The 25,159-nt window shown below is 42.1% G+C and overlaps 2 protein-coding genes across 2 annotated transcripts; both read left to right on the forward strand.

Moving 5' to 3' along the window:
• The first annotated feature begins 672 nt into the window (after positions 1-672).
• On the forward strand, positions 673-3,635 carry cidea (cell death inducing DFFA like effector a). The gene is made up of 5 exons (XM_085763153.1): positions 673-804; positions 898-1,036; positions 1,133-1,285; positions 3,053-3,225; positions 3,318-3,635. The coding sequence occupies exons 1-5, from the start codon at positions 737-739 to the stop codon at positions 3,418-3,420; spliced, it is 636 nt and encodes a 211-aa protein (XP_085619279.1). The 5' UTR covers positions 673-736; the 3' UTR covers positions 3,421-3,635.
• A 4,133-nt stretch (positions 3,636-7,768) lies between these two features.
• On the forward strand, positions 7,769-22,877 carry tubb6 (tubulin, beta 6 class V). The gene is made up of 7 exons (XM_085762867.1): positions 7,769-7,921; positions 12,965-13,073; positions 13,333-13,443; positions 16,504-16,619; positions 17,601-17,729; positions 18,867-19,681; positions 22,696-22,877. Exons 1-7 carry the CDS (start codon positions 7,865-7,867, stop codon positions 22,766-22,768), a joined length of 1,410 nt encoding a protein of 469 aa, XP_085618993.1. The 5' UTR covers positions 7,769-7,864; the 3' UTR covers positions 22,769-22,877.
• Positions 22,878-25,159: the final 2,282 nt, after the last annotated feature.

A 25,159-nucleotide genomic window follows, 5' to 3' on the forward strand; every position in this document is an offset into this window, starting at 1 on the left:
GTGAATTATTAGCCTACATTTCTTTTTAGTCACTGTATGTTCACAGAGACATGCACTGTGTGAGATAACACCAGTCAGTGGTATGTTACAGCATTCTTTCAAAGCAGAAGACATATAGGCCACCTTTTATACTTAGCTGTAGGAACTACATGCATGCTGTTTTCTTCTTCACCACTGATAACAAGACATTTTACATGGTAAAGACAACAAAGATGTTTTGTCTGTTATTTATAGAATACAATATTCATTTGTTTACTACCCAAGTAGGCTACTTTAGGCAAACTTGTTTTCCTCTTTGCTTGATGGTCTGGGCTGGTATAGAACTTGGTCACCTGTAAAATAGGTTCTGTTTCTGAATGTAAAGGATATGTATAATGTCAATCGCAAAATTGTGTTTTCTCAGTAGCCTAAATCAAATGCATGAAGATCTTACAGTTGTAGCCTAATATTAGGCCTATGATTATCTTTTTATAGGCTAGGCTACCTGAAAAATAATAATATAATGTAGATAATCTGACTAACATGTCGATAAGGGACATAATTGTTGTGTTGTGCTGCACACTCTTTTTCTACAGTTTCGTTGCAGCCTACATGTTAATTAAGCAGCTCTGTATTCTATTGGCTGGCTGCTCTGACCAGTAACCAATCACAGGCCGCCGTTGTCAATAAAGCCTTCGTTACAGTTGACCAGTCAGCTGATCCGTGCAGGTAAGTGGGTCTGTCGCCTCTCGTCACCATGCCGCCGCTGTCGCTCCAGTCCGGGGTGAGATACGCCAAAACTCTGCTGCCAGAGACTCTGGTGAGGTGGGTGTTGGTTAACAGCCAATCAGTCAGTGGTGTCAGTGGTTTGCCTCCTTTTCCCAGCATTAAACCTGAATGTAACCCTCCTCCTGGCAGGTCGGTGTCTACAGTCCAGACCACCATCTCCCGTCACATCCTGGCCTCGGCGCAGCCCCGCAGCTTCTCGGTGTGCAGCCAGAGCCGCAGGCGGCGCCGCAGCCTGGCGGCCTCGTCTCTGGACGAGCTGCTGGAGCAGGTGCTCATGTGGATCAGGGTTTAAGATCCGGTCCCAACTCTGATCGGGTCGCTCTCTCACTGCTTTCCTTCTCTATGTGGTTTCTAAACGCCTCAGGCTGCGCGGGTGTTTGTGTTGTCCTGCCAGTTTCTGACCCTGGTCCTGGAGGAGGACGGGACCGTTGTGGACTCGGATGACTTCTTCCAGTGTCTGCCCAGCAACACGCCACTCATGGTGCTGGAGAAAGGAGAGATGTGGACTGAGAACAAGGTGAGAGCCAGCTGTGAGGGGGGACCAGGTGATTTTTATTTTAGTTAAGTAACACATTATCTTTGCAGTTCAGAAAAAGGGCAGGGTTTATCTCACTGGCTAGACCTCCATGTTGGTATTCAGTTAACATTTATGCCTCAATTTATGAGGCACCACTGCACCAGTGTAAGAAATGGGACAAACAGGCATACAAGAAGGTAAATGGATGAGATTCACCTTTAAACCAACTCCAGTTCTACCTCAGTTCTTAGATTTGTTAGATTTGTCCCAGTGTCTTGTGATGTGGCTTGGTTCTTCTATTGATTGATGTGATTCTTGTGCTGCAACAATTAATTTATTAATCAAACATTATGAAATTAATTGGCAACTATTTTGATAATCGAACAATCAGTGTGAGTAGTTTTTTGAAGAAAGAAAAGTCCAAATTCTCTGATTTTAACTTCTTAAATGTGAATATTTCTGGTTCCTTTGTTCGTTTATGACAATAATCTGAGTCTCTCTTTGGTTTGTGGACAAAACAAGACATTTGAGGACGTCATCTTGTGGTCTGAGAAACACTGATTGACATTTTTCAACATTTTATTGACGAAACAACTAATCATTTAATCAACAGATGAAAAATAATCATTAGTTGCAGCCCTAACGTGATCCACTGACTCCATGATACTGAGATCTGTGAGGACAGACCGTCTGTTACAGGACTGCTGGTTCTTCTGAAGACGGTGCTTTACGATGGGGTTTAAACTGTAGCACAGTACACTGCAAAAAACTTCAAATCTTACCAAGAATATTTGTCTTATTTCTAGTCTCATTCTACTTAAAATAAGACTCGTCACATAAAAAGTAGCTTGTTTTTAGACACTTTTTTTTACTTCTTTCAAGCATATTTTCACTTAAAATAATCTGATAGTGGATCAAGTTTTTCTTTCTTATTACAAGCACAAAAAACTTCCTTTCACTGGCAGATTTTTCTACTTAATTTCAAGTGAGAATTTGTTTGAAATGAGTGAAAATGATATAAAAAAGAGTAAATTTTTAGGTGATGAGTGAAGGGACAACAAGGAGTTTCTATTTGGTTATAAAAAAGTCTCACATTAATGTGGTTGAATCTACGCTACCCACACTTGTTAATGGGCCCATTTTCAATAAATATATCGTTTTGTCTCTATCGTTATTTTGTTATTATTAGTGGTGGTGGAAATGCTGGGCGAGCCGACCAGTGTTTCTTTACTTTCGGTTTCGTGGCGAGTCATGAGAATAACGCTGCCGAATCTCCGTTTATGGTGGGAACTACGACGGTATGTGATCGTGTTTGAACCTCTGACTTTAATTCTTGATGAATGAAAACATGAGTCTGTCTTGCGCCGGTCAAAGAATTTCACGGTGCGGAGGCTCATAAATGTAGTGTGAAAACACTTCGCTTTTCCAAAACTCCTCGTTGTCCCTTTAAGTGGAGAGAGATTAGTTTTGACTAGAAATGAGACAAATATTCTTGGGAAAGATTTTGAGTTTTTGCAGTGTATTGTTTCATGTTTGGAAATCAATCCAAAAACCATGTGTGCCAAGTTCTTCTGGCAAGGTTCTTCTGTCAAGAAAACCATCAAATGTTCCACTGCCTGTCTCTTCCACATGATGGCAGCACCTTCACATGTTGAAGTGTTGTGGCCCACTGGCTGAGACTCTGTCTGTCGTCCTGCAGGATGCAGCATGTCTCTGTTTGGAGGCTGATGCGTCTCTTGTTGTCTCTTTTGTTAACTTGTGTTTCAGATCTTACCAAGTTTCCGTCAGCCAAAGAGGAACGCGATTGCTAAGTTGACCCTTGACCTCTACAAGCTGCACCCTAAAGACTTGTTGTGCTGCTTCGGCATCAAGGCCTCCCTGTACGACATGTACACTCTCTCCTACGACTTCAGGTGCACCACCATAAAACAGGTGCTCAGGTGAGTTCTCCCCCTCACCACATGGTCCACTCACTCTGATGTTTGACTCATGCAGCTTCAGTGTGTGTGTGTTGTGTCTGTCTTCCCCTCAGGTCCATGCTGCGCTGCCTCACCTATCTGACCAGACTGGTAGGTCAGCTGCTGCTCTACACATCATCGTCCTTACTGCAGTTCACTGGGGAGGATGACTGCTAATGTGTGTGGGGGGGTTCAATTATTTTAGTGTAGTTTAATGAATCCTCTCCATCAGACTGGATTGTTTTTTTTAATCTAAATTCAGTGATCCTCCTCTTCTGTTGGGTTTTAATTGTCTGACTGTCTGTTAAGATGTCTTTGTCAAGCTGTAAAATAGATTGAAATGTTGTTCCTTTAAATCAAATATATAAATAAAGAATATTTTTTTTAGTTTTTATTGGATCTTATCTATTAATTTTACTGAAAAACACTGCACAAATCAAGTCAGAACCTTTTTTTTAAAGGACAATTCTGGGCAAATTCAACAAATTCCACCCCGCATCGCCACGGCAGCAATGAACGGGAGCGGATGGAAGTTTGCTGCTTTAGGCTGTTTACATCCCTCAAAGCTGCAATGTTATTCCACAGACAGCATCAGATGGCGACTCAAACATGAACCCAGAAGTTTGTTTACTTGAGCAAGTCAAGAGTTGATATTCCTGTGTTTATGACACAAATGGGAGCTTCCGACTGCACCTGAACACACCGAGCGTCAACTTGGGTCTCCGGGAGACTTTGAATTAGATTTAGTTTTACAAACATGTCGACTTGCTTGAAGTAAATAAACTTCTCGGTGCATGTTTGAGTCTCCATCTGACGCTGTCTGTGGCTTTGAGGGATGGAAACAGCCTAAGCAGCAGAACTTCCATCCGCTCCCATTCATTGCTGCCGTGGCGATGCGGGGACAGACACAACTATCAATTACTGTAAACTGAAAATCTTCATATTCCTTCGTTTAGACCTAAAATGTTAGGAAAATACTTCCCCGATTTGAATTTACTAGGGGTTGTCCTTTAAATTCAAATAAAAAGGGCAATTTTTTTTTTTTTTTTTTTTTTTAATCTTTCTCATCATTTCATTCTAAACCTGTTTCCTACACGTTCAGTCTCCCCCTTAATGACCTGACCTCAGGGTCAGCATTAAAACTAAACTTGGCTGTTGTACGTGGATGTCCATTAACTGTCCCTGCAGGTTGTTCTGAGCAGAAGTCAGTGTTCCTCTCACAGTGAGCAGAGCAGATGTACAGCATCGGTGATGAATTCCTGTTTTATAGCTCACACTGCTGTGTAAATTGACACCGGTGCTGGCCTCAGCAGCAGCTGACCAGCCCTTCATCATCGGCTCTGAGGGAACGTCTGGCACATGTTCCCTGACAGAGGAGAGAAAATCCCCTGCAGGTGTCCTTCCTCATTTCTCTGCAAAGTCACTGAAGATTCAAACTATGCCAGAACACACAGAGATCAGTCCTCTTCAAAAGGAGTATTGCCAGTTTATAGATAACTTACGGTTATCCAATATTCAATAATGCAACATAAAGCGTTAAGTTTAATGGATATGGATGCTGTTAAGTTTTATATCTACTCAGTAACTTGAAGCCTATTTTAAGCTCATATAGCATTATTACACTTATCCAGAATGACTCATTAGGAGTTTCTGTGTAGGCCTACAGTACAGTGTGTGAGTGGATTTCTTTAATACTGGAAAAAACAAAGTCATGGTGCTAGCACTGTTACTGCTGCATTGTTTTTCTTCTTTTTCACATTAAACCACTTGTCACCATGTTAAACTTTATTTTTTCCAGTCTTCCATTTAGTTTGCTGTATTTGTAAACTGCGTGGTTTGCATGCTTAGTGATACATACACATGTCTTTGTGATATCTTTAATTCCAGCATTACACACAACACTTGGTTCATTAAAACTTTAATGGGGTTATGGCAAATTGGCCAAAATGTTGAACTATCCCAGAAACACACGCAAAATACACTTATGTTGCAGTGTGTTTGAGCTACAGTATACACTTGTGGTGTCTTGGTATCAACAGAACCCCTCAATTTCCACTTTTATGAGAACTTGAACTCTGCTGATTGGCATTCTCAAATCTTTGGAAATCTTTTTATATCCTTTTTCTGTTTTATAAAGTTGAACAACCTCCTCCCTCAGGACTTTTGACAGTTCTTTTGCTTTCCCCACGGCTCAGAATCCAGCAAAGTCAGTGCAGCAATGGATGAAATGAGCAGGTAGCCCAGAATCTCATTGACTTTTTATACACAGACACTAATTACAAGCATCAAGTTCCAGGTGTGGACAGTTCCCCTGAGTAACCATTTAGACCAGTCTGTGTCAGTCTGTGTGTAGATTATCAAGGTAAAATTTTGAGGGTATTTAAACTTTTGATCAGGAGCCATTTTGGTGGTTGCATTTTTAATTAGGATTCAAAAAGATTAAACACAGTTGTGTGATAATTAATGGCTTCACCCAGCCACTAACTCTGAATAAAAAAGTTGTGTTGCATTATCATTTACAATTTCTGAAATGTAGCCAGTATTTGGCTGCTCCTATACTGTAGGGGGATGTTACCTCATACACTCACCAGTCACTTTATTAGGTGCCTGCTCAACTGCCTGATATTGCAAATGTCTAATAGGCCAATCACAAGAGAGAAACTTGGTGTATTTAGGTATTTACACATTGTCAAAATGATGTGGTGAACTTCAACCCCAGCATCAGAATGGGAGAGAAAGGTAACGTAAATGACTTTGAACGTGGCCTGGTGGTTGTTGCCAGACAGGCTGGTCTGACTATTTCACAAACTGCTGATCTGCTGGAATTTTAAAATACCTTTTTGACGCCAGAGGTCAGAGGTCAGAGGTCAGGAAGAATGGCCAGATGGATGCATACTACTAGAAAGACAACAGTATCTCATATAACAACTTGGTACAACTGAGGTCTGCAGAGGAGCAGCTCTGAATGAACTACATATTGAACCTTGTAGTAGATGGGCTACAGCAGCAGAAGAGACCACTACGCCCCTCAGGAACTTAGGTTACAATTCACATAACTCATCAAAACTGGACAACAGAAGGTTGGAAAAACATTGCCTGGTCTGATGAGTTTCAATTCCTACAATATTTAGATGGCAGGGTCATAATCTGACACAAAGAACATGAATCCATCCTGCCTATGCTGCTGGGTGTTACAGTGTGGGGGATATTCTCTGGACACATGCCACAGCCTACCTGAGCATTGTGGCTGACCATGTCCATCCCTTAATAACCACAGTGTACCATCCTCTGATGGCTACTTCCAGCAGGATTAGGCAAGGTGACAGTTTATTTCTGTAGCCCGTTTTTACAAACAGTTTGTCTCAAATAGCTTTACACAGTAACTCACCATGTCATGAAGCTCAAATCATACGGAAGCAACTAGTGTTCAGAAAATCATCTCAAACTGGTTTCTTGATTGTGACAATGAATTCACTGGACTCAAACGGCCGTATCATGGATGTGCAGCTGAAAAATCAGCAGCAACTATGTGATGCTATCAATGTCACTATGATCCAAAATGTCTGAAGTATGTGTCCAGAGTCTGTGCCGAGAAGAATTAAGACAGTTAAGGCCTAACCCTGGACTAGCAAGGTAGGTACAGCCAGGGCCGTTGTATAGGGGAGAAAGGTGATGATAATTCTAGGGGCCTAGCGCCCAGTAGGGCCCACAAAAAACCTTTGTATGGCTGAATTATTCTGGATAAGACTAATACTCATGCTGCATTAGCATCAAATCAAAGTAGGCTAAATAAAAAATGTTAATACATACGTAGTCTAAGGCCCACTTTAGTATTCTTTCAGGGGGCCCAGAATTCCTAGCAACGGCCCTGGGTACAGCTAATAAAGTGGCCAGTGAGAATATATTAATTATAGATTACATAAATATAGTATGAAGGTATACATTTAGAATACATTTGTGTTTTATAGGCCATGTTTGGGAATGGGAAAATAGATAGATAGATAGATAGATAGATAGATAGATAGATAGATAGATAGATAGATAGATAGATAGATAGATAGATAGATAGATAGATAGATAGATAGATAGATAGATAGATAGATGTTTTTTTTTTTAAATTATTATTAGCCTATTATTATTTTAGAGGAAAATTTAGTCCTTTAGCCTTATATAATTATTTGTTCTGGGCAGTCTTCTCCTGCATTTTTGTTTGTACAACCTGGTGACTATTTCTCCTTGAAGTATTTCTATTTTGTTAAACTGGACTTTAATCAACAATCACAACACTTTCAGCTGGAGTTGGGTGAGTTGGATCCAGTGCAGAAACCTCATTAGTAACTGTTCTCTCAGCTCAGTTGAACTTGTGTGTTTGTATCATCTTTTCTAAAGAACAAATAGAACAGAGCGCAGTCAAATGCTGAATGGGACAAACTGGACTCTGCCCCCCCCCCTCTCCCAAGGGCGTGGTCGCGCGAATGCTCGTGAGAGTTGTAGGAGGAATAGAGGCAGAGCTCCGGTTGAACAGACACAGATCCAGCAGCACAGACCCGACAGACCGACAGAAGGACCGACAGACAGACCGACAGACCGACAGCCGGAGAGGAACACCAGGAGAAGAACGATGAGGGAAATAGTTCACATCCAGGCCGGACAGTGCGGGAACCAGATCGGGACCAAGGTACAGACCCAGTTTTATTCCGTGATCTGGACCTGTGTGAGTGTCCCTCACTCACTCTGCTTTTTATGGGCTGTTCCCAGTATAAAGTGCAGCTGAGGGACACGGAGGTGGTCTGAGATCAGCTTTACCACACCTCCATCAGGCAGACTGCAGATCCTCAAACGTGTCAGCCTCGTGTCCAGCGTCATTCACAAGTACCAGCTTAAGTCTGAGTGACTGTATGACATGATACACAGGCACAGTAATGGCTGTTTGTTAAAGGTTGATCTGAAATCTAAATAAATTAGCCTACCTTAATATTCTTTGTCGTGAACACAGAAGACATTAAAACTAAAAGAACCTTCACCTGTGATGACTTTATCTCCAGTGATGAGCACAGAGAACGGTCACATGTTTCAAAATAAAAGACAATTAATTCAACCATTTAAGACTCTGTTTCAAAGTAAGAGTGCTTCATAGAAATGTAGTGGAGTCAAAAGTAGGCAAAAAAAAAAAGTACAAGTAGGCTTGCTACTGTCAATCTCCTTATTTAAACAGCTAGTGTCAAATGATTCTCATTATTGACTTTAAACAAACAATTCAATAGTGACTATAAAGCATCATGTAGCTGAAGTCTCCAGTTGGTATGAATACATGAAAGAATGAATGAATGATGAACGTAGGGAGCCTCTGCTGTAATAAACTTATCACAGTGGTGAGAGGGAGTGAAGGGAACTCTGTGAGCCACTGTGAGACTATTTAAGGAATCTGGCTGAACACACACACACACACACACACACACACACACACACACACACACACACGCAGAGTGAGAGAGGAGGTTCTGACCAAACACTCAGCTATTCCAATGAATCCTGTGGGCTGATGGTCAAAAGAGCCAGGGAAGAAAGTTGAGCAAACAAATGAACAGTCATTGTAACCACAATGGCTTCTGGGTAATGAACTCCTATGTCTTTGTGTGGAAAGTATGTAGGGTGAATTCGCCTAATGTGGGACATTTTTTGCAATTTAGACTTCTGGTGTATATTGTGATATGAAGCAAACACTTTCAATCTACATCCTGTACCATTCTGAAATCCTTAGGTTGTGATCTAATGGAATCCAAAGAGAAAATTCTGATTTCACACTCCTAAAAGAAATACCATACATATTTCAACTCTTATTGCAAAGTTTTTTGCGGCAATTTCCGTTCCCTAATGTGGGACAGTCATGCTCCTAATGTGGGACACTAAAAAGTCTGTTTAAAAGTCATCTTAATTTACATGATAAATGCTAGATTGCAAACCAGTGTTCAATAATATCTCTTATTGTCCTAGTTCTGCTTCATCTTCTATAGTGTTAATGGTTTTCTACCAATTGTGTGGTGGATGTGACCTTTTACCCTTCGCTAGGGTCATTCCAAGCCCTGGTCAACAACTTCAATTGTGGGACACCATCCTCAGTGATCTCCCTATATTCAGTAATGTCTCCCCTCATCCTGTCTTTTTTCCACTGGTTGAGTTCTCTTGCTTGATTATTTTCCTTTCTTTTCCCATGTTTTCTTTCCCTGATTTTGTCTCATTGCCTTACTCTTTTTTGCCACTGTGATCTGAAATACATTCAATTTAATTAATCAGTAATGTGCTATCCTTTGATTACTTCTAAACACAACATTTTTCATGAACATTATCAAAAAAGACAAGATTTAGAAACAAGAAAGAAAAAAATTCAGAGCCATTTACCCCTTTAACAGTATTATGACCACTTCCAGTTAATAAATATAATTTTCTTTTGTTGTAAAATATTCAAAACAATGCATTATAACAATAAAGCCATGTAAACAATCATTGTTATTGTTCAACCTATTAGTTTTACCTGGAAAAGCCCTGTCCCACATTAGGAACAACCACCTGTCCCGCTTTAGGAAAGCATGTTTCCTAAAGTGGGACAGTAGAAATGTTGATCAAAATCCTAAATATTGAGAATGGTTACACCATATTAAGATATATTTTAATGCATCAACATATTATAAACACATTTTGACAAAAAATTGCAATAATTTTGTTTTTTTTAATAAATTATGGCCTTAACATTATTTTTGTCCAAACCCTAAGTACCTAGCATTTTGGTGGTCTTCACACAGGGAGCCTCCGGTTTGAAGGCTGTCCCTCCCAAATCTATGATTGGACATTTGAGATGTCATGTGATTTTGATAATGCAATATCACAGCTTGTGTGAGACCACATTTACATTAACTTTCTTTTGCTATAGGAAGACCTACACCCATTTAAGCTTAAGTGTCCCACATTAGGCAGTGTCCCACATTAGGCGAATCCACCCTAGCCTAACAGCAGCGATCATTTTTTTTGAGCAAGACCAATGCTGTAAATGAAAATAGAGGAACAGCTGTGTAGCAATGATCAAGATGTAGGTCAGGATGCAGATCTGGTGTCAAACCACAGAGATCAAACTACTCTCAGCACCTCCATAAATTAAGAGTTTTAAATGAATATGTAACAGCACATAAATATCTCACTGATGTGAAAAAGCACAAGTCAGTTTTAGTAATCACTGGATTTGACAAGGTTATTTTCTTTTAAACACACGCCTGTTGATGAACCCCTCAAACAGCCAATCCACCCAGATGAGGCTAATTTTGCTGAGGTGCTTTAATTCAGAACAACAGCTAAACAATTTCTGAAAAATCTAACAAATATGTGCTCCATGGTGCTGTCTCTTCTCTCTGCAGTGTTAAGACATGCTCTCTAAATAACTGTTAATATAATCCACCTGTTTACTTTTAATTTAGTCTTAAAGTCATGTATATTACTTAAGGTTCTGGCCACTGTCAGTGACCGGTGGGCCTGAGGTGAGCACATGTTTGCCAAGTTATTCACCAAAGTCCATATATGGCCCAGCTCTGGGACTTAAAGTGAAATTCCGGCGTAAGTGTAAACCATGGTCAAACACACCGTAACACCGAGTTAGACCCCCCCTCGAGAGATCAATTTGCCCGACCGCTACATTCACGAGATCCACCAACTTCAGCAAATACCGCAATATCGCCACACACGGCGCTGTCCGGATCCACTGTCTGACCGCAACCAAAACGCCACCATTTGCCCAAAATAATGCTCAGAACTGCACCAAATGTCATCAATAGTACACACAGGGTCCCAGCACGTAGTACGAGTTGTCAAACATCTGCTAGCTTTGCCTGTTTTCTTTAGCAAGGAGATGCAACTCAACTCACCTACTTCTCCTCCGGGAGCCGCTCGTTGGTGAGGAAGCCCTGACGAGTCGATCACCGAGTGCACCGGAGTTCCGCAGCTCAATCAACAATTACCTCATGGAAATACAATCAGAGTTTTTTTTTTTTTTATCTTGCATATCACTTTATAACTATTATTATCGAGTGCTGGCCACGATATAGGCGCAAATGAGCATTTTTAAGAGCTGCGGAACTCCGGTGCACTCGGTGATCGACTCGTCAGGGCTTCCTCACGAACGAGCGGCTCCCGGAGGAGAAGTAGGTGAGTTGAGTTGCATCTCCTTGCTAAAGAAAACAGGCAAAGCTAGCAGATGTTTGACAACTCGTACTACGTGCTGGGACCCTGTGTGTACTATTGATGACATTTGGTGCAGTTCTGAGCATTATTTTGGGCAAATGGTGGCGTTTTGGTTGCGGTCAGACAGTGGATCCGGACAGCGCCGTGTGTGGCGATATTGCGGTATTTGCTGAAGTTGGTGGATCTCGTGAATGTAGCGGTCGGGCAAATTGATCTCTCGAGGGGGGGTCTAACTCGGTGTTACGGTGTGTTTGACCATGGTTTACACTTACGCCGGAATTTCACTTTAAAGGAGTCATCATTGTCAAGGTAGTGATGGTGGAGCAGCTCACTCTGAGCTTCAAATCTGTTTTTCAGAATCCTATGGGTGATGTCACAGAGGCTACAGTACCTTATACAGTCTATACCTCTGTCCCAGGTCAGCTGGATGGATGGATGGATGGATGGATGGATGGATGGATGGATGGATGGATGGATGGATGGATGGATGGATGGATGGATGGATGGATGGATGGATGGATGGTGTTGTTTTGAGATGGGGAAAGAAATAGCTGACAACTAACCCATCAGCTGTATTTATGACTTTTGTTTTGCTTTATTCTATGTTCTGACAAAATAAATTGAACCTTTCCTCCTCCTGGTTGGACACACTTGTTAAAGGGATAGTTCACCCAAAATTGAAATTGCACTAATTATCTACTCACCCTCATGTGGACTAAGGGCTGGGAGAAGTTTCAGAGTCCTCTGTGGCTTCTCTGAGTTACAGGGGGTCTTGGCGTAGCAGTGCGAAGAACGTAGTAATGCGAAATTGTCCCGAAAAAAATTAAATAAGTCTATATTTCAAGCTTGTTTTGTAGCGGAAGCTTCTCGAAGCTCCTCTTCCCGGTTCGTCAAATTTGACGAACTGGGAAGAGGACAGACCCTGGTCCGACAATTTCACATTTCAGGGCTTCAATACAAGACGGACATTGCATATGAGCAGCATGGAGGTATTTGGATGTTTTTTGGTGTGTCTTTTTGTTACGAAGACAGTTGGTATCCATTTGCAACCGTTATATGGACATGCACTGCTACGCCGAGACCCCCTGTAACTCAGAGAAGCCACGGAGGACTCTGAAACTTCTCCCAGCCCTTAGTCCACATGAGGGTGAGTAGATAATGAGTGAAATTTCAATTTTGGGTGAACTATCCCTTTAAGCAGCAGTAATCGGAGGAAAGGGAAGTGAGTGTCTACAAAGTACTGCAGTCTGCTGTGTCAGTGCAGACTCTGATGGCCTGGACTTTAAAAAAATATGAAGCTATTTTCAATCAGTATTGTGCTTCATATCCACAACAACTATGGCAAGTTTGTCGATTTGTGTTTCAGTAATTTGCTAGTGTACAGGATTCCTGACAGAATGATTTGGTTCCATTAAAAGCTCAGATGTCAGAGAGCTGGTAACTCAGTCTTTTCTTCTCCTCCTCTCTTTCTGTGCTGCTGCTGTGACTGGGTCAGTTTTGGGAAGTGATCAGCGATGAGCACGGCATCGACCCAGCAGGAAACTACGTGGGTGACTCGTCTCTTCAGCTGGACAGAGTCAACGTCTACTACAATGAGGCATCCTGTAAGTACCAGGGTTCTCTGTGTGTGTGTGTGTGTGTGTGTGTGTGTGTGTGTGTGTGTGTGTGTGTGTGACTCAGTGTGAGTCACACACTTCCACTTAGTGGCTGGTGATGGTCGAAGTTTGGCTTCTACTGAAAGAAAAGAAATGACATTTACACACATTTGTTATTTTACCTATTAAAACTAACAGGAAGCCCGGCTCTTCATGAAAACGAGGCAGGATTGGTGGTTCAATGTTTTGGTCTTCTCTGTCTCTGCAGCACACAAATACGTCCCCCGGGCGGTGTTGGTAGACCTGGAACCAGGGACCATGGACAGTGTACGCTCAGGAGCTTTCGGACAACTCTTCAGACCAGACAACTTCATCTTCGGTAATAATAATAATAACCATCAGGGTTTTCATCAAGTTACACTGCAAAAACTCAAATATCTTACCAAGAATATTTGTCTTATTTCTAGTCAAAACAAATCTCAGTATACTTCAAATAGGACTCATCACATTAACCTTCGTCTTGTGTTAGCTTTTTACTGCCATCTATGGTGTTTCGGGCCAGTTTTGACCCGTATTTTAAATCAGCTGTAAAATACACTAAATACATTTTTTTTTTTCATCCAATTGTTTTTCTTCTCTTTGTTACATTGTTAGGCTTCTTTATCCCTGAAAATACTGGTTTTAATATTTTTTGGTGTGGGCCCCTGGGCCTTTTTTGTCAGTATGACCCTTGGCTTCAATGTAACCTTCCTCTTACAGCTTTCTGCTGCCATCTCTGGTGTTCGGATCAGTTTTGACCCGAGTCTTAAATCAGCTGTAAAACACACTAAAAACAATTATTTATCAACCCATTTGTTTCTCATCTCTTGGTTACGTTGTTAGGCTCCTTATCCATGAAAAGGTTGGTTTTGCACTTGTGATTTCACTTTTAACTGTAATTATTAGGGCCACGGGCAATCGCACCGGGCACTACTGTTATTGTGTGGATTTTTTCCTAGTTTTTATTTTTCATCTTCCGGACGATTTTCGATTCGGCCAAATTATATATCAAAACGTGCGGTTTGATCGGGATCGGTATGCTATTACTTTTCTTAACAGTGTACGAATTTTGTACTGCTCAAAAATTTGCATTGAAGTCAATGGGACGGGCGAAAAAAAAAGAGCGAAAAAGACCAATCATTGGAGTTTAACAAACGTCTACTGCTCAGGCATACTTTCACCTAGAGACTCCATTTAAACTTTAAACAGTAGACACAAGTCTTGTGTATTGTCGTATTACTCCACGTTTTGATAGGTCATATAGTTTTTGATCAATCCATGATCAATGACCATGATCATTTTTGGAGAAATTATTAGATTATAATGGGTGTGTATTGCACGGAATGTTCGTGTCAGAGTGGGTGACATCATCGGTTAGAGTGGGAGAGATGCCAGAAAAACTCCAGATTTTTTCTCTTTCCAAACTCCAAACGGCCACAATTTACACTCTACACACATAATTTCGGCCACGGTTGTAGACGAGCTCATCCTTGATCTCTTAATCTGCTCAAAATATCAGAGAGACTTACAGAATTTAAACTCTGAGCCTCTAAGTGCGGCCAAGTCTGTCTCTGCTCCTCATTGAGTCCAATACAAATATTTTCTGAGAGAAGCAGAACGGCCTGATGTTTTAAAACTGCCATCCTCTCCAAAATATTTACTGTAGAAACACCAAATCGTACCGAAATTTTCAGTAAGTCCTTAGAGCAACGTTGATCTGTGTTTTGTTCTGATAGGAGTTACCGTTTTCTCACCCTAAGCCTAAATGTGAGACCGGTGCAGAGGCAGAAAATGGCTGTTTTTCTCCACGTTTCTGTCTGTCTCAGCCTGCGGGGGCCCCTATCGCCGTGGTAACCTCTTTGATCCTCAGGCCAGAGCTCGTTAACTTCATAAACAATCCACCTGGCGCTCGTTTAAATGTTTATAAACACAGACACAGCTAAATCAGACTGACACAGGATGCAGCTACTAACTAACTATGTGTCAAGTCAGTCACACACACACACACACACACACTCTAGAGCCAGCTTCATGTGATTACAGACACACACACACACACACACACAAACACACACACACACACAGACTCTAGAGCCAGCTTCATGTGATTACAGTTACACACACACACACACACACACACACACACACACAACCTAATGTGATTACAGCTCCTCCATATCAGTGCTTATAGAAAGATGATCATGTGTCTGTCTGATCAGCTCTGTCTTGACCTTAAGATCGTGGGTTTGATTCCCATGTTGACAGAGATGGCACAACCGGCAGTAGCTCCCGTGGCCCATTCAAAATTTCCCGAGAGGAAATTTTCTAGTTGTTCTTATCGTTATAACTGGGTCAAAATTGACCCGAACACCACAAATGTAACAATTTCACCAGAGCATTTTAGAACTTTGTGAAAAAAATGTTTTTTGTTTTATTTTGTTTAAATAGAGGTTCCTGACAAAGTCAAAAACTAAACAAATTTATGTGGTACTTCTATGCATTTAAAACTTGAAAACGGGTCACTGGTGACCCGAACACCAGAGGAAGGTTCAAAAGTAGCTTGTTTTTAGACACTTTTTACTTCTTTCAAGCATATTTTCACTCAAGTTTTTCTTCCTCATTACAAGTACAAAAAACTTGCTTTCACTGGCAGATTTTTCTACTTATTATTACAAGTGAAAATATGTTTGAAACAAGTGAGAATGATCTAAAATCAAGTTGATTTTTTTGTGATGGGTCTCATTTTAAGTGTAAAGAGATTAGTTTTGACCAGAAATGAGACATTTTGACAAGAAATAAGACAAATATTCTTGGAAAGAATTTGAGTTTTTGCAGTGTAATCAGATTTTTCACTATCAGGCCACCGGGGTTTACATATAGGTTCATTCTACCAGTTATAGGATGTTATTATGGGATTCATAGCGTTACTAAATTCATGTTTCCAGCTCCTGAGGGAAACATCTGGCTCTTTTACTGCTACATACTCTATTCTGAAACACGTCTGAGATTGAGCCAACAGTAGAGACACAACAGAACTAAATCTTTACAACTAACAGAGAGTACATGCAACAATTCAAAGTGTATTTTGTGCTGGTATTAAAGAAACACAGTTATTGCAGCTTTAAGAGTTGTGGGAGGTTTGTGTGGTTACACAGCACAGAGCTGCAGCAGCAGTGAAACTTTCCAGCTTCAACAAGTCTTAACAGCAGATAAACTGAAGTGACTCCAGTTTGTTGTGTAACTGATGTCTCAGTCGGAATAAAACCAGCCTCCCAGTCCTCCAGTCCCCCAAAACTGGGTCACCACTAGAGTGTGTCTGCATGCATGTTCCCATCTGTTGTGGTGATCATTTTACATTTCACACATGGATTTACTCAGTGCTGATTGGTTGTCTGTATAGGTCAGACAGGTGCGGGGAACAACTGGGCAAAAGGTCACTACACTGAGGGGGCGGAGCTCGTGGACTCAGTCCTGGATGTAGTGAGGAAGGAGTGTGAGCACTGCGACTGTCTCCAGGTGAACAAGATGAATGGTTTTAAACTTTTGTATGTTTCTGAGGTAGAGCTGCTTGTAGGAGGCAGAAAGAATCTCATTGGTTCGGTTAATCCACTGTGGGTGGAGCTAAAGTACACCTTTCTTCTGTTATGTCTGAAATTGTAGGAACTACAAAATCTATAAATGTATCAATTAAATGAGTTATACAGGTTTCAGTATATTCTTGATTTTTTTAAAGGGATATTTCAACGTTTTGGCAAATTTGCCTATTTCCATAATCCCTATAGTCATAGCAGTAGGTTCATTACCTTTAATTGTCGGTGCAAGCTGTTTTTAGAACGATGGAGCAGAGCCGTGAGCTGCTCAGCTAACACTATGGAGGCAAACAGCATTTCCACATTTCCCTCATCAAACTAAATACACAATCCAACAACTCCACAACACTCTGGTGGACAAGTTGTGACCTGCACATTCACCACGCTCTGAAATAATAACGTATAATTATTTTACATTACGACACATGAAGCCAATACTCATAACTACTTGCGCTTTTGAAATCACTCCGCCCAGCAGCCATGTCTGGAATGAAGTTCCAGCTACGTATTTACCTTGAAAACAACTCCGTAATGTTACATTATTATTTCATAGCGTGGTGAATGTGCAGGTCACAACTTGTCCACCAGAGTGTTTTGGAGTTGTTGGATTGTGTATTTGATGAGTTTGATGAGGGGAAAGGCAGAAATAGCACGCGCCACACAGAGCTCACGTCTCTGCCCCGCCGATCTAGAAACAGGGACAACATAAGAATTATGGCAATAGGTGAATCTGCCAAAATGTTGAAATATACCTTTAAATAAAGGATGAAAAACTACTTCCTTATGCATAAATAATACGAAATATATACATAAACAAACAGATCAAAAATGACTGCATTGTTCCTCCATCTTCATCCCTGTTGTCTGTACAATGACAGAAATAAACAACTTCATCTTCCTCCCTCAGGGTTTCCAGCTGACTCACTCTCTGGGGGGCGGCACCGGCTCAGGCATGGGAACACTGCTGATCAGCAAGATCCGAGAGGAGTACCCCGACCGGATCATGAACACTTTCAGCGTCATGCCCTCACCTAAGGTATGAGGAGGCAACCCTGTTTGTTCCCTCTGTCTTGAGGTGTCATTTCTCTCTTTATTTAAAAAAAAAAAAAAAAAAAATTACAGAAAGAAGGTTACAGTTTTTCTCAATTGCTAAAACACTAAACCCTGTTGTCTGAACCAAATTCTCAGTTGCCTGAACCCACTGATTGAATCCATCACTCTTTTGGCAAAACCATCAGCACTTTTCACCTGTTTAGACACAACTTACCAACACATTTTCATTGTGACGCACCTGTGTTGCATAATGCTGAGCACAGGTGGCAAAAGTCAAACACAAGTAAAGCACAAGTTTCACCGGTTGAACACAACAACTCAAAACTGATCACACTGCCTGACCCAGTACGGAGAAATGATGCTGTGGCTGAGTTACAGTGTGCACTTCTCATTTGTATATTTTTGTACTTTATCTTTACGTAGACCTACTGCATACAAGTGCTAAATGCACAAGATTTCTTCTTTTTGTACTGTACAAGTGCTACGTGTAAAATGCACAGGATTTCTGTTTTTTGTACATTTTTTTTTTAGTACTATGTACAAGAGCTAAATGCACAGGTTTTTTTGTTTTGCAACATGCATTTATGGAGGGAGAGGAGGGGGAGAGGAAGAGGAGAAGGTGAGAGACGACAGAGTGAAGGAAGAGAGGATGAGGGAGGGAGGGATGAATGGGAAGAAAAAAGAAGAAGGAAGGAAAAGGGGATGAAATGGATATGGAGAGGGAAGGAGGAGGGTGAAAGAAAGGAAAGGAAAGAAGTGCTACAGTAAATGCACAGGTTTTTTGTTTTGCAACATGCATTTAGCTACAGTGAACAATAAACATTTATTTCTACAGCTTCATGTGCTGAGCATTGTGTTTTCTATCGATTGACTCGGGGCACGATTTGACAACATAGTTCAGTTCTGAGAACAGATTGAACGGTTTCAGGTGAAAGTTTGGTTTTGCAAGAAGAGTCTGAGGTTTTGTGAATGTAGCTTGAAAATTGAGGTTTGTGTTCACAGTTTAAAAAGGAGAGCAGCTTTCAAGAAATGTGTCTTAGCAATCGAGAAAAACTGTAATGGTAATGCTTTCACTTCTTGTCTTTGTCTTGTCCTCACGTCTGATCTTTTGGTGCTTCAGGTGTCGGACACGGTTGTGGAGCCCTACAACGCCACCCTGTCAGTCCACCAGCTGGTGGAGAACACAGACGAGACCTACTGCATCGACAACGAGGCTCTGTACGACATCTGCTTCCGCACTCTGAAACTCACCACGCCGACCTACGGAGACCTCAACCACCTGGTGTCGGCCACCATGAGCGGCGTCACCACCTCTCTCCGTTTCCCCGGTCAGCTCAACGCAGATCTCCGCAAGCTGGCCGTCAACATGGTGCCTTTCCCCAGACTCCACTTCTTCATGCCCGGGTTTGCTCCTCTGACGGCCCGGGGCAGCCAGCAGTACCGAGCCCTGACCGTCCCCGAGCTCACCCAGCAGATGTTCGACGCCCGGAACATGATGGCGGCGTGCGACCCTCGCCACGGCCGCTACCTGACCGTCGCCACCGTCTTCCGCGGCCCCATGTCCATGAAGGAGGTGGACGAGCAGATGCTGAACGTCCAGAACAAGAACAGCAGCTACTTCGTGGAGTGGATCCCCAACAACGTGAAGGTGGCCGTCTGCGACATCGCGCCCCGCGGCCTCAAGATGGCCGCCACCTTCATCGGCAACAGCACGGCCATCCAGGAGCTGTTCAAGAGGATCTCGGAGCAGTTTTCCGCCATGTTCCGCAGAAAGGCCTTCCTGCACTGGTTCACGGGCGAAGGCATGGACGAGATGGAGTTCACGGAGGCGGAGAGCAACATGAACGACCTGGTGTCCGAGTACCAGCAGTACCAGGAGGCCACCGCCAACGACGGCGAGGAGAACTTTGAGGACGAGGAGGACGAGATCAATGAGTAAGGAGACTGAACACGCCAGTTAAAGGTCTGAGAGAACACTGGTAGAGGGATCATGGAATATCAGAACATTAAAAACAGCCAGGTCCAGCTGCTCTCAAACAGTCAACAGTTCTAGCTTGGAGAACTGAATCTTTTGAAGTCAAAATAATTAAACCGCTACATACACGTGTTAAAATGAATATTTCTTGGGCACTGATCACAAATCAGAAAAAAATGGCCTCCGTGTCCCTCTAAAGGGAATAAGTTATTATTTTCTTAGTAGATTGCCGTGTTCATAAACCAAGCAGGACAAGCTTTTATTGCCAAATAACTCCATAACTTAAAGATGCAATTTAATCTACTTTTATTTGAGGGGATTCGTGCTCCAGAATGAGAAAATCTAATTACTCATGTCTCCCTCCCTCTAACTTGAATCAAATAGTCTCTGTCTAAACACAATGAAACTTTAACCACTGAGGCATCAGATCAGAACAAGTTATATGTGTCGGTGTTGAAGGTGACAAACGACCTGCCAGCCAAAACACAACGTGTTTGACAGTTGGTAGGATACAATCCTGGTTATAGAAACACACACACATAGGCATCAAACCTTTAAAAGTAGAAAGAGGAACAGGATCGTGTGTTTTCTATGCAGACACACAAAAGTCAGAAAATCCCGATCAACACTGTTTGTATTGTATTGTGTTTAAGTGTTTGTTGTTCTCAAACTGTGACATTTGTACATGTGAGCACTGTGTGAGTGTCTGAAGTGAGGTTGAAATAAAAGCTTCTTTCAAGGCCTTAACGTGTTGTCTACTGTCTGCTGTGTTTGTGTGTTCTTCATCTGTACTGTGTGTTATGTACTAAAAGACCTGTCCCCACTGCTGTGTGTTGATGTTAAACATGAAATGTCATGCAATGCCTCTGGCATTTCTTTGTTCCATCATCCTAGAAGTTTTGTAGAGTTACATTAGTTTTAGCAGTTTACTTATCAGGCTGGAGAACATGGGAGTCCAGTAGCAAATTTCACTAAAACCTTCGATCGAGATGACGTGGCTTTAGGGATGTAACCTGCTGGTCCACCTTTGAACATGACCCCACAGGACTGAATTAATGCATTAATCAAAAATGTAATCTCCTTGGATGACATCAACAACCTGGCTACGCCCTAAGTTGTTGTTCTGACATGAGGGAGTTTTCTGTCAGTTCTCCAAGTCAGATACTTTTTATATTGACATCATTTTCTAGCACCGCAATCAGGTCAACGTCTGGTTTAAGACCAACAACCTTTGAATTGGCTGATGAGAAGAAAAAATAAGAAGCTATTGAGAACCTCAACCCCAGCCAGTTTAGTGCCTTTTAGTGAATGTTATCATGCTAACATTCAATGAAAAGCAGCTATAGTCATGTAAATAGTTCCTTGTATTTTGGTGATAATATTTCATTTCCTTATGCTTTGCTATACTTTGAAATATCACAATTGAAACTGTCTGAAAAGACTTTGAACACAACTTTGTTCTGTAACATCAAATATCAAAAGTAGGTGCTGGAGATTATGAGATCAGTTCCTTTATAACTAACTCTAACACATATTTAATTATTTATTTATTCTGAAAAAAAACAACAAAAAAACATGTTGATTTGCTGAAAGGCTCTGACAAAGTATTGTTTCAACAGTAGGCTACCCACGGTCAGCTGAATGCCTTAAACGGAGAGTAAACATGAAGTTGTGTTGAGGTCATGAACTCACCTCACTGACCTGACAATGCAGCTCATCAGACAGAGAGAGAAGCCGTCAACAGCCTGCTAATCTCCCCGCTGCAGCGCTGTGTGTGAGAGTTGATTTCCCAGCAGTTCTGTTTGTGTAGTGGATTAGGAGGCGAGCGGCAGCAGCAGCGCTCGCTGCCACAGACAAAAGTGCTTGGCTCATGTCTGTGGGCCTGAGCTGATGTCTGTGGATCTATTCTCCATCTGTGGCTCTTTGTATCTGATTCTCTGCCACATGTTCAGTACACTCATGCTGTGCAGCTGCCAGTCGACATAGCACTGTTGTTGCTATGGTTACACCACACGTAATATAGGCCTACCAAATATAGATACTGTCCCTTCATCACAGGTCTGATTTGGTTAGAGTCTAACAAAGTGTATGTCACTGACAGTGTGTGTGTGTGTATATATGTGTGTGTTAATTCCTTTTTGTGCAAACTAAGTACATTTGCTCAGCACAGGTAGCCTACAGTGTTGATGCACCTGACCTTCACTAAGAATTTGTTTAACATAGAGAGACATAATGTAAATATCACTCTGGCATTTACAATGACTTCAGAAAACACTTCAAATCATCTTCGATTTTCCATTTACAACAGTTTTCAGAAACTTCCTGGTTACTCTGAGTTGAGTCTTGACCTTGAAAGTCCACTTGTGGCGAGCTAAACTGATTGGACAAAGTTTAGATGACACATAGGCTATGTCACCTACAGGTCAGGAGAAAGACATAAAGTCTCCTGTACTGTCTAGACCTCAACCTGAGTGAAAACAGAGTAAAGGGTCTTGGTCAGGGTGGAAACCAAAAGACAGTGCACCTCATCATCAGGCCTTAACTGTAGAGAGACAGGACAGAGGACACAGACTGTCTGCTGAAGACAAAAACTGAACTCCAAACACTATACAGTATTCAACGATGTCTACCATGTGCATGGTAGTGGCAGCATTCAGCTCCAGAATGGAGGAAAGAATAAATGTAAATCCTACCACAGGAACTTTCAGCAAAGTGTAACTGGGTGTAAAGTGATGAGCAAAGGGGGAGGATGAAATGAACAATTATATATTTATCATTTTAATATGAAGTATACAACACATTTAAGTGAAGTCCCTGTGATCAAAGCCTCTCCAGGTAAAGCAGCGTCTCAGTGTTAGGATACTTTATGTATTCTTATAGATGGAACTACAACAGTATTTAAAGGAATGAGATCAGTAACTAGAGGGTTGTGATGGTTCAAGGTGAAACGTTGTGACTGTTGTCTCTCCAACAGGGACTGGGACATAGAACAGAGGTATGACGAGCCAGTCAGAGAGCAGGAGGACAACCTACACCCAATCAGCTGAAGGCAGAGGCGGGTCATCTAAAAACAGCAGTAACGTTTTCTGATTTTTGAATAAGCAGTGTTGATCCAGGAGCAGTGACTGTGTCTAGAGTCCAGATCTTAAGACCAGAGTGTTTTTTTCTTCTTCTTCTTTTCAATGTTCCTTGATTACAATGTAAAACAAACTAATAAAGAACGACTCCTAGAAAGATTCTGATTTCCTTCCATGTTCAGTCATTAAATGTGACAGTTGGTGCTCAGGAGTTCTGACCTCTACAGCTCAAGTCTGGAAAGTGCAGCAACATGACACTAAAACAGAACAAACAATATCAACAACAATTGATATGATAATGTTGTTGCTGTCCAGTTACATTGTGGGAGACATTGTTTTTTCCCCTACATATTTAAAGGGATAGTTCACCCAAAATTCAAATTTCACTCATTATCTACTCACCCTCATGTCGACTAAGAGCTGTGAGAATTTTCAGAGTCCTCCGTTCCTTCTCTGAGTTAAGGTGGGGTCCGTGCAGCAGTATTTGCCCATATAATGGTTGTCAATGGATACCAACTTTCTTCATAACAAAAAGACACACCAAAAAACATCCAAATACCTCCATACTGCTCGTCTGTAATGTCCCTCTTGAATTGAAGCCCCGACATGAGAAATTGTTCCGTCGGTCAGTGCAAATCACGCAAGATTTGCACGGACACAGGAAGAGCAGTGAACTGAGACACTGGGAGCTTCTGCTACAAACAAGCTTAAAATATAGACTTTTTAAAATTTTTTCGAACAATTTCTCATGTCGGGACTTCAATACACGAGGGACATTACAGACGAGCAGTAAAGGTACTTTATTAGTCACATATACAGCTAGTACAGTGAAATTCTTTCTCTGCATTTAACCCATCCCTGAGGAGCAGTGGGCAGCCACGGTGCAGCGCCCGGGGACCAACTCCAGATTATGAGCCAGTGCCTTTGGTCAGGGGCGCTGACTGGAGGATTAACCTAGCCGACATGTTTTTAGTGGTGGGGGAAACCGGAGCACCCGGAGGAAACCCACGCAGACACGGGGAGAACATGCAAACTCCACACAGAAAGGCCCTGGGCGGCCCGGGATTCGAACCCAGGACCTTCTTGCTGTGAAGCAACAGTGCTAACCACTGTGCCACCGTGCCGCCCGTATGTAGTATGGAGGTATTTGGATGTTTTTTGGACGAAGAAAGTTGGTATCCATTCACAACCATTACAGTATATGGACAAATACTGCAGCGCTGACCCCCCCGTAACTCAGAGAAGCAACGGAGGACTCTGAAAATTCTCACAGCTCTTAGTTGACATGAGGGTGAGTAGATAATGAGTGAAATTTGAATTTTGGGTGAACTATCCCTTTAAGGCAGAATTTCTGTCCTGTCCTGTGCATCCTTTCCTCCACATTTTCCCTCCTCCCTGTCTTTTCTTCTCATGCCACAAATCCATGATGTTATGGAGTGGCCACTAGGTGGTGCTGCAACACAACACCATGTCCACAGGGGAGGGAGCAGTCTGGATGAGTGTGAACATTTTATTGCCAATGAAACCACTCTCATGAATTCAGCCAGTGCTTCAAGGGCAGGTGGAGTGTGTGTGTGTGTGTGTGTGTGTGTGTGTGTGTGCGTGTACTTGCAAATACCTCCAATGCAAAAGCTTGCATGTTCCCCAGTTAATTATCCCACATCCCTCCTGATTTAATGAGCATGACGAGCTGTCTTAGTTTCCTCCACTGCAAAACATATTCACCTCAAACTAAACTGGTGAAAACATAAAGGTGAAAATGTTCCAGACGTTGCGCTAAGCCGGCAACTTTTCCTAGAGTGCTTCAGTGGATTAAGATACCTGGTTAGATAAGCAGCTGCACCTAACAAGTGACCTGCGGTAATTGGCCGGGCTAACGAGGAGCCTGTGATAAGGGGCCGGCCGTACCACGGTGGCTCAGATGAGATAATGTTAACGAGAACGCTGCTCTCTGATCGACTGCCAAAATGCTGCAGAGAGGAAGAGCTCGCTATTTCCACATGGTTTAATTGGCAATTACAGACACAGAGAAGCTGCTCTGCTGGGACGGGGTGAGAGCCGGAGACACAGCTGCAGTCTCTGGTCCTGGGTCTGGTCTCCTCTGTTATCCTGTCAGTCACCGCTCAGGTCCTTAAATCCAAGTCAGTCACAGTCACAGTTATGTGTATTTTGAAGCTTCTTGGTAAATTGTATGTTTCCTTTATATCAAACTAACTTTCCAGCCTGATATGAACTGTCTCAGTAGAGTTTAAAGCAGAAGTAAGCGATCCGGTGGTTTTGTCTAACTTCCTGTCAGCAGATGGAGTTAGCAGTCCCCGCCCTCGTCCCTACGTCGCCACATTCACGTGCATCCCATGGCTG

This window comes from Trachurus japonicus, chromosome 20, assembly GCF_045865225.1.
Source record: "Trachurus japonicus isolate A0001 chromosome 20, Traja_1.0".
NCBI lineage: Eukaryota > Metazoa > Chordata > Actinopteri > Carangiformes > Carangidae > Trachurus > Trachurus japonicus.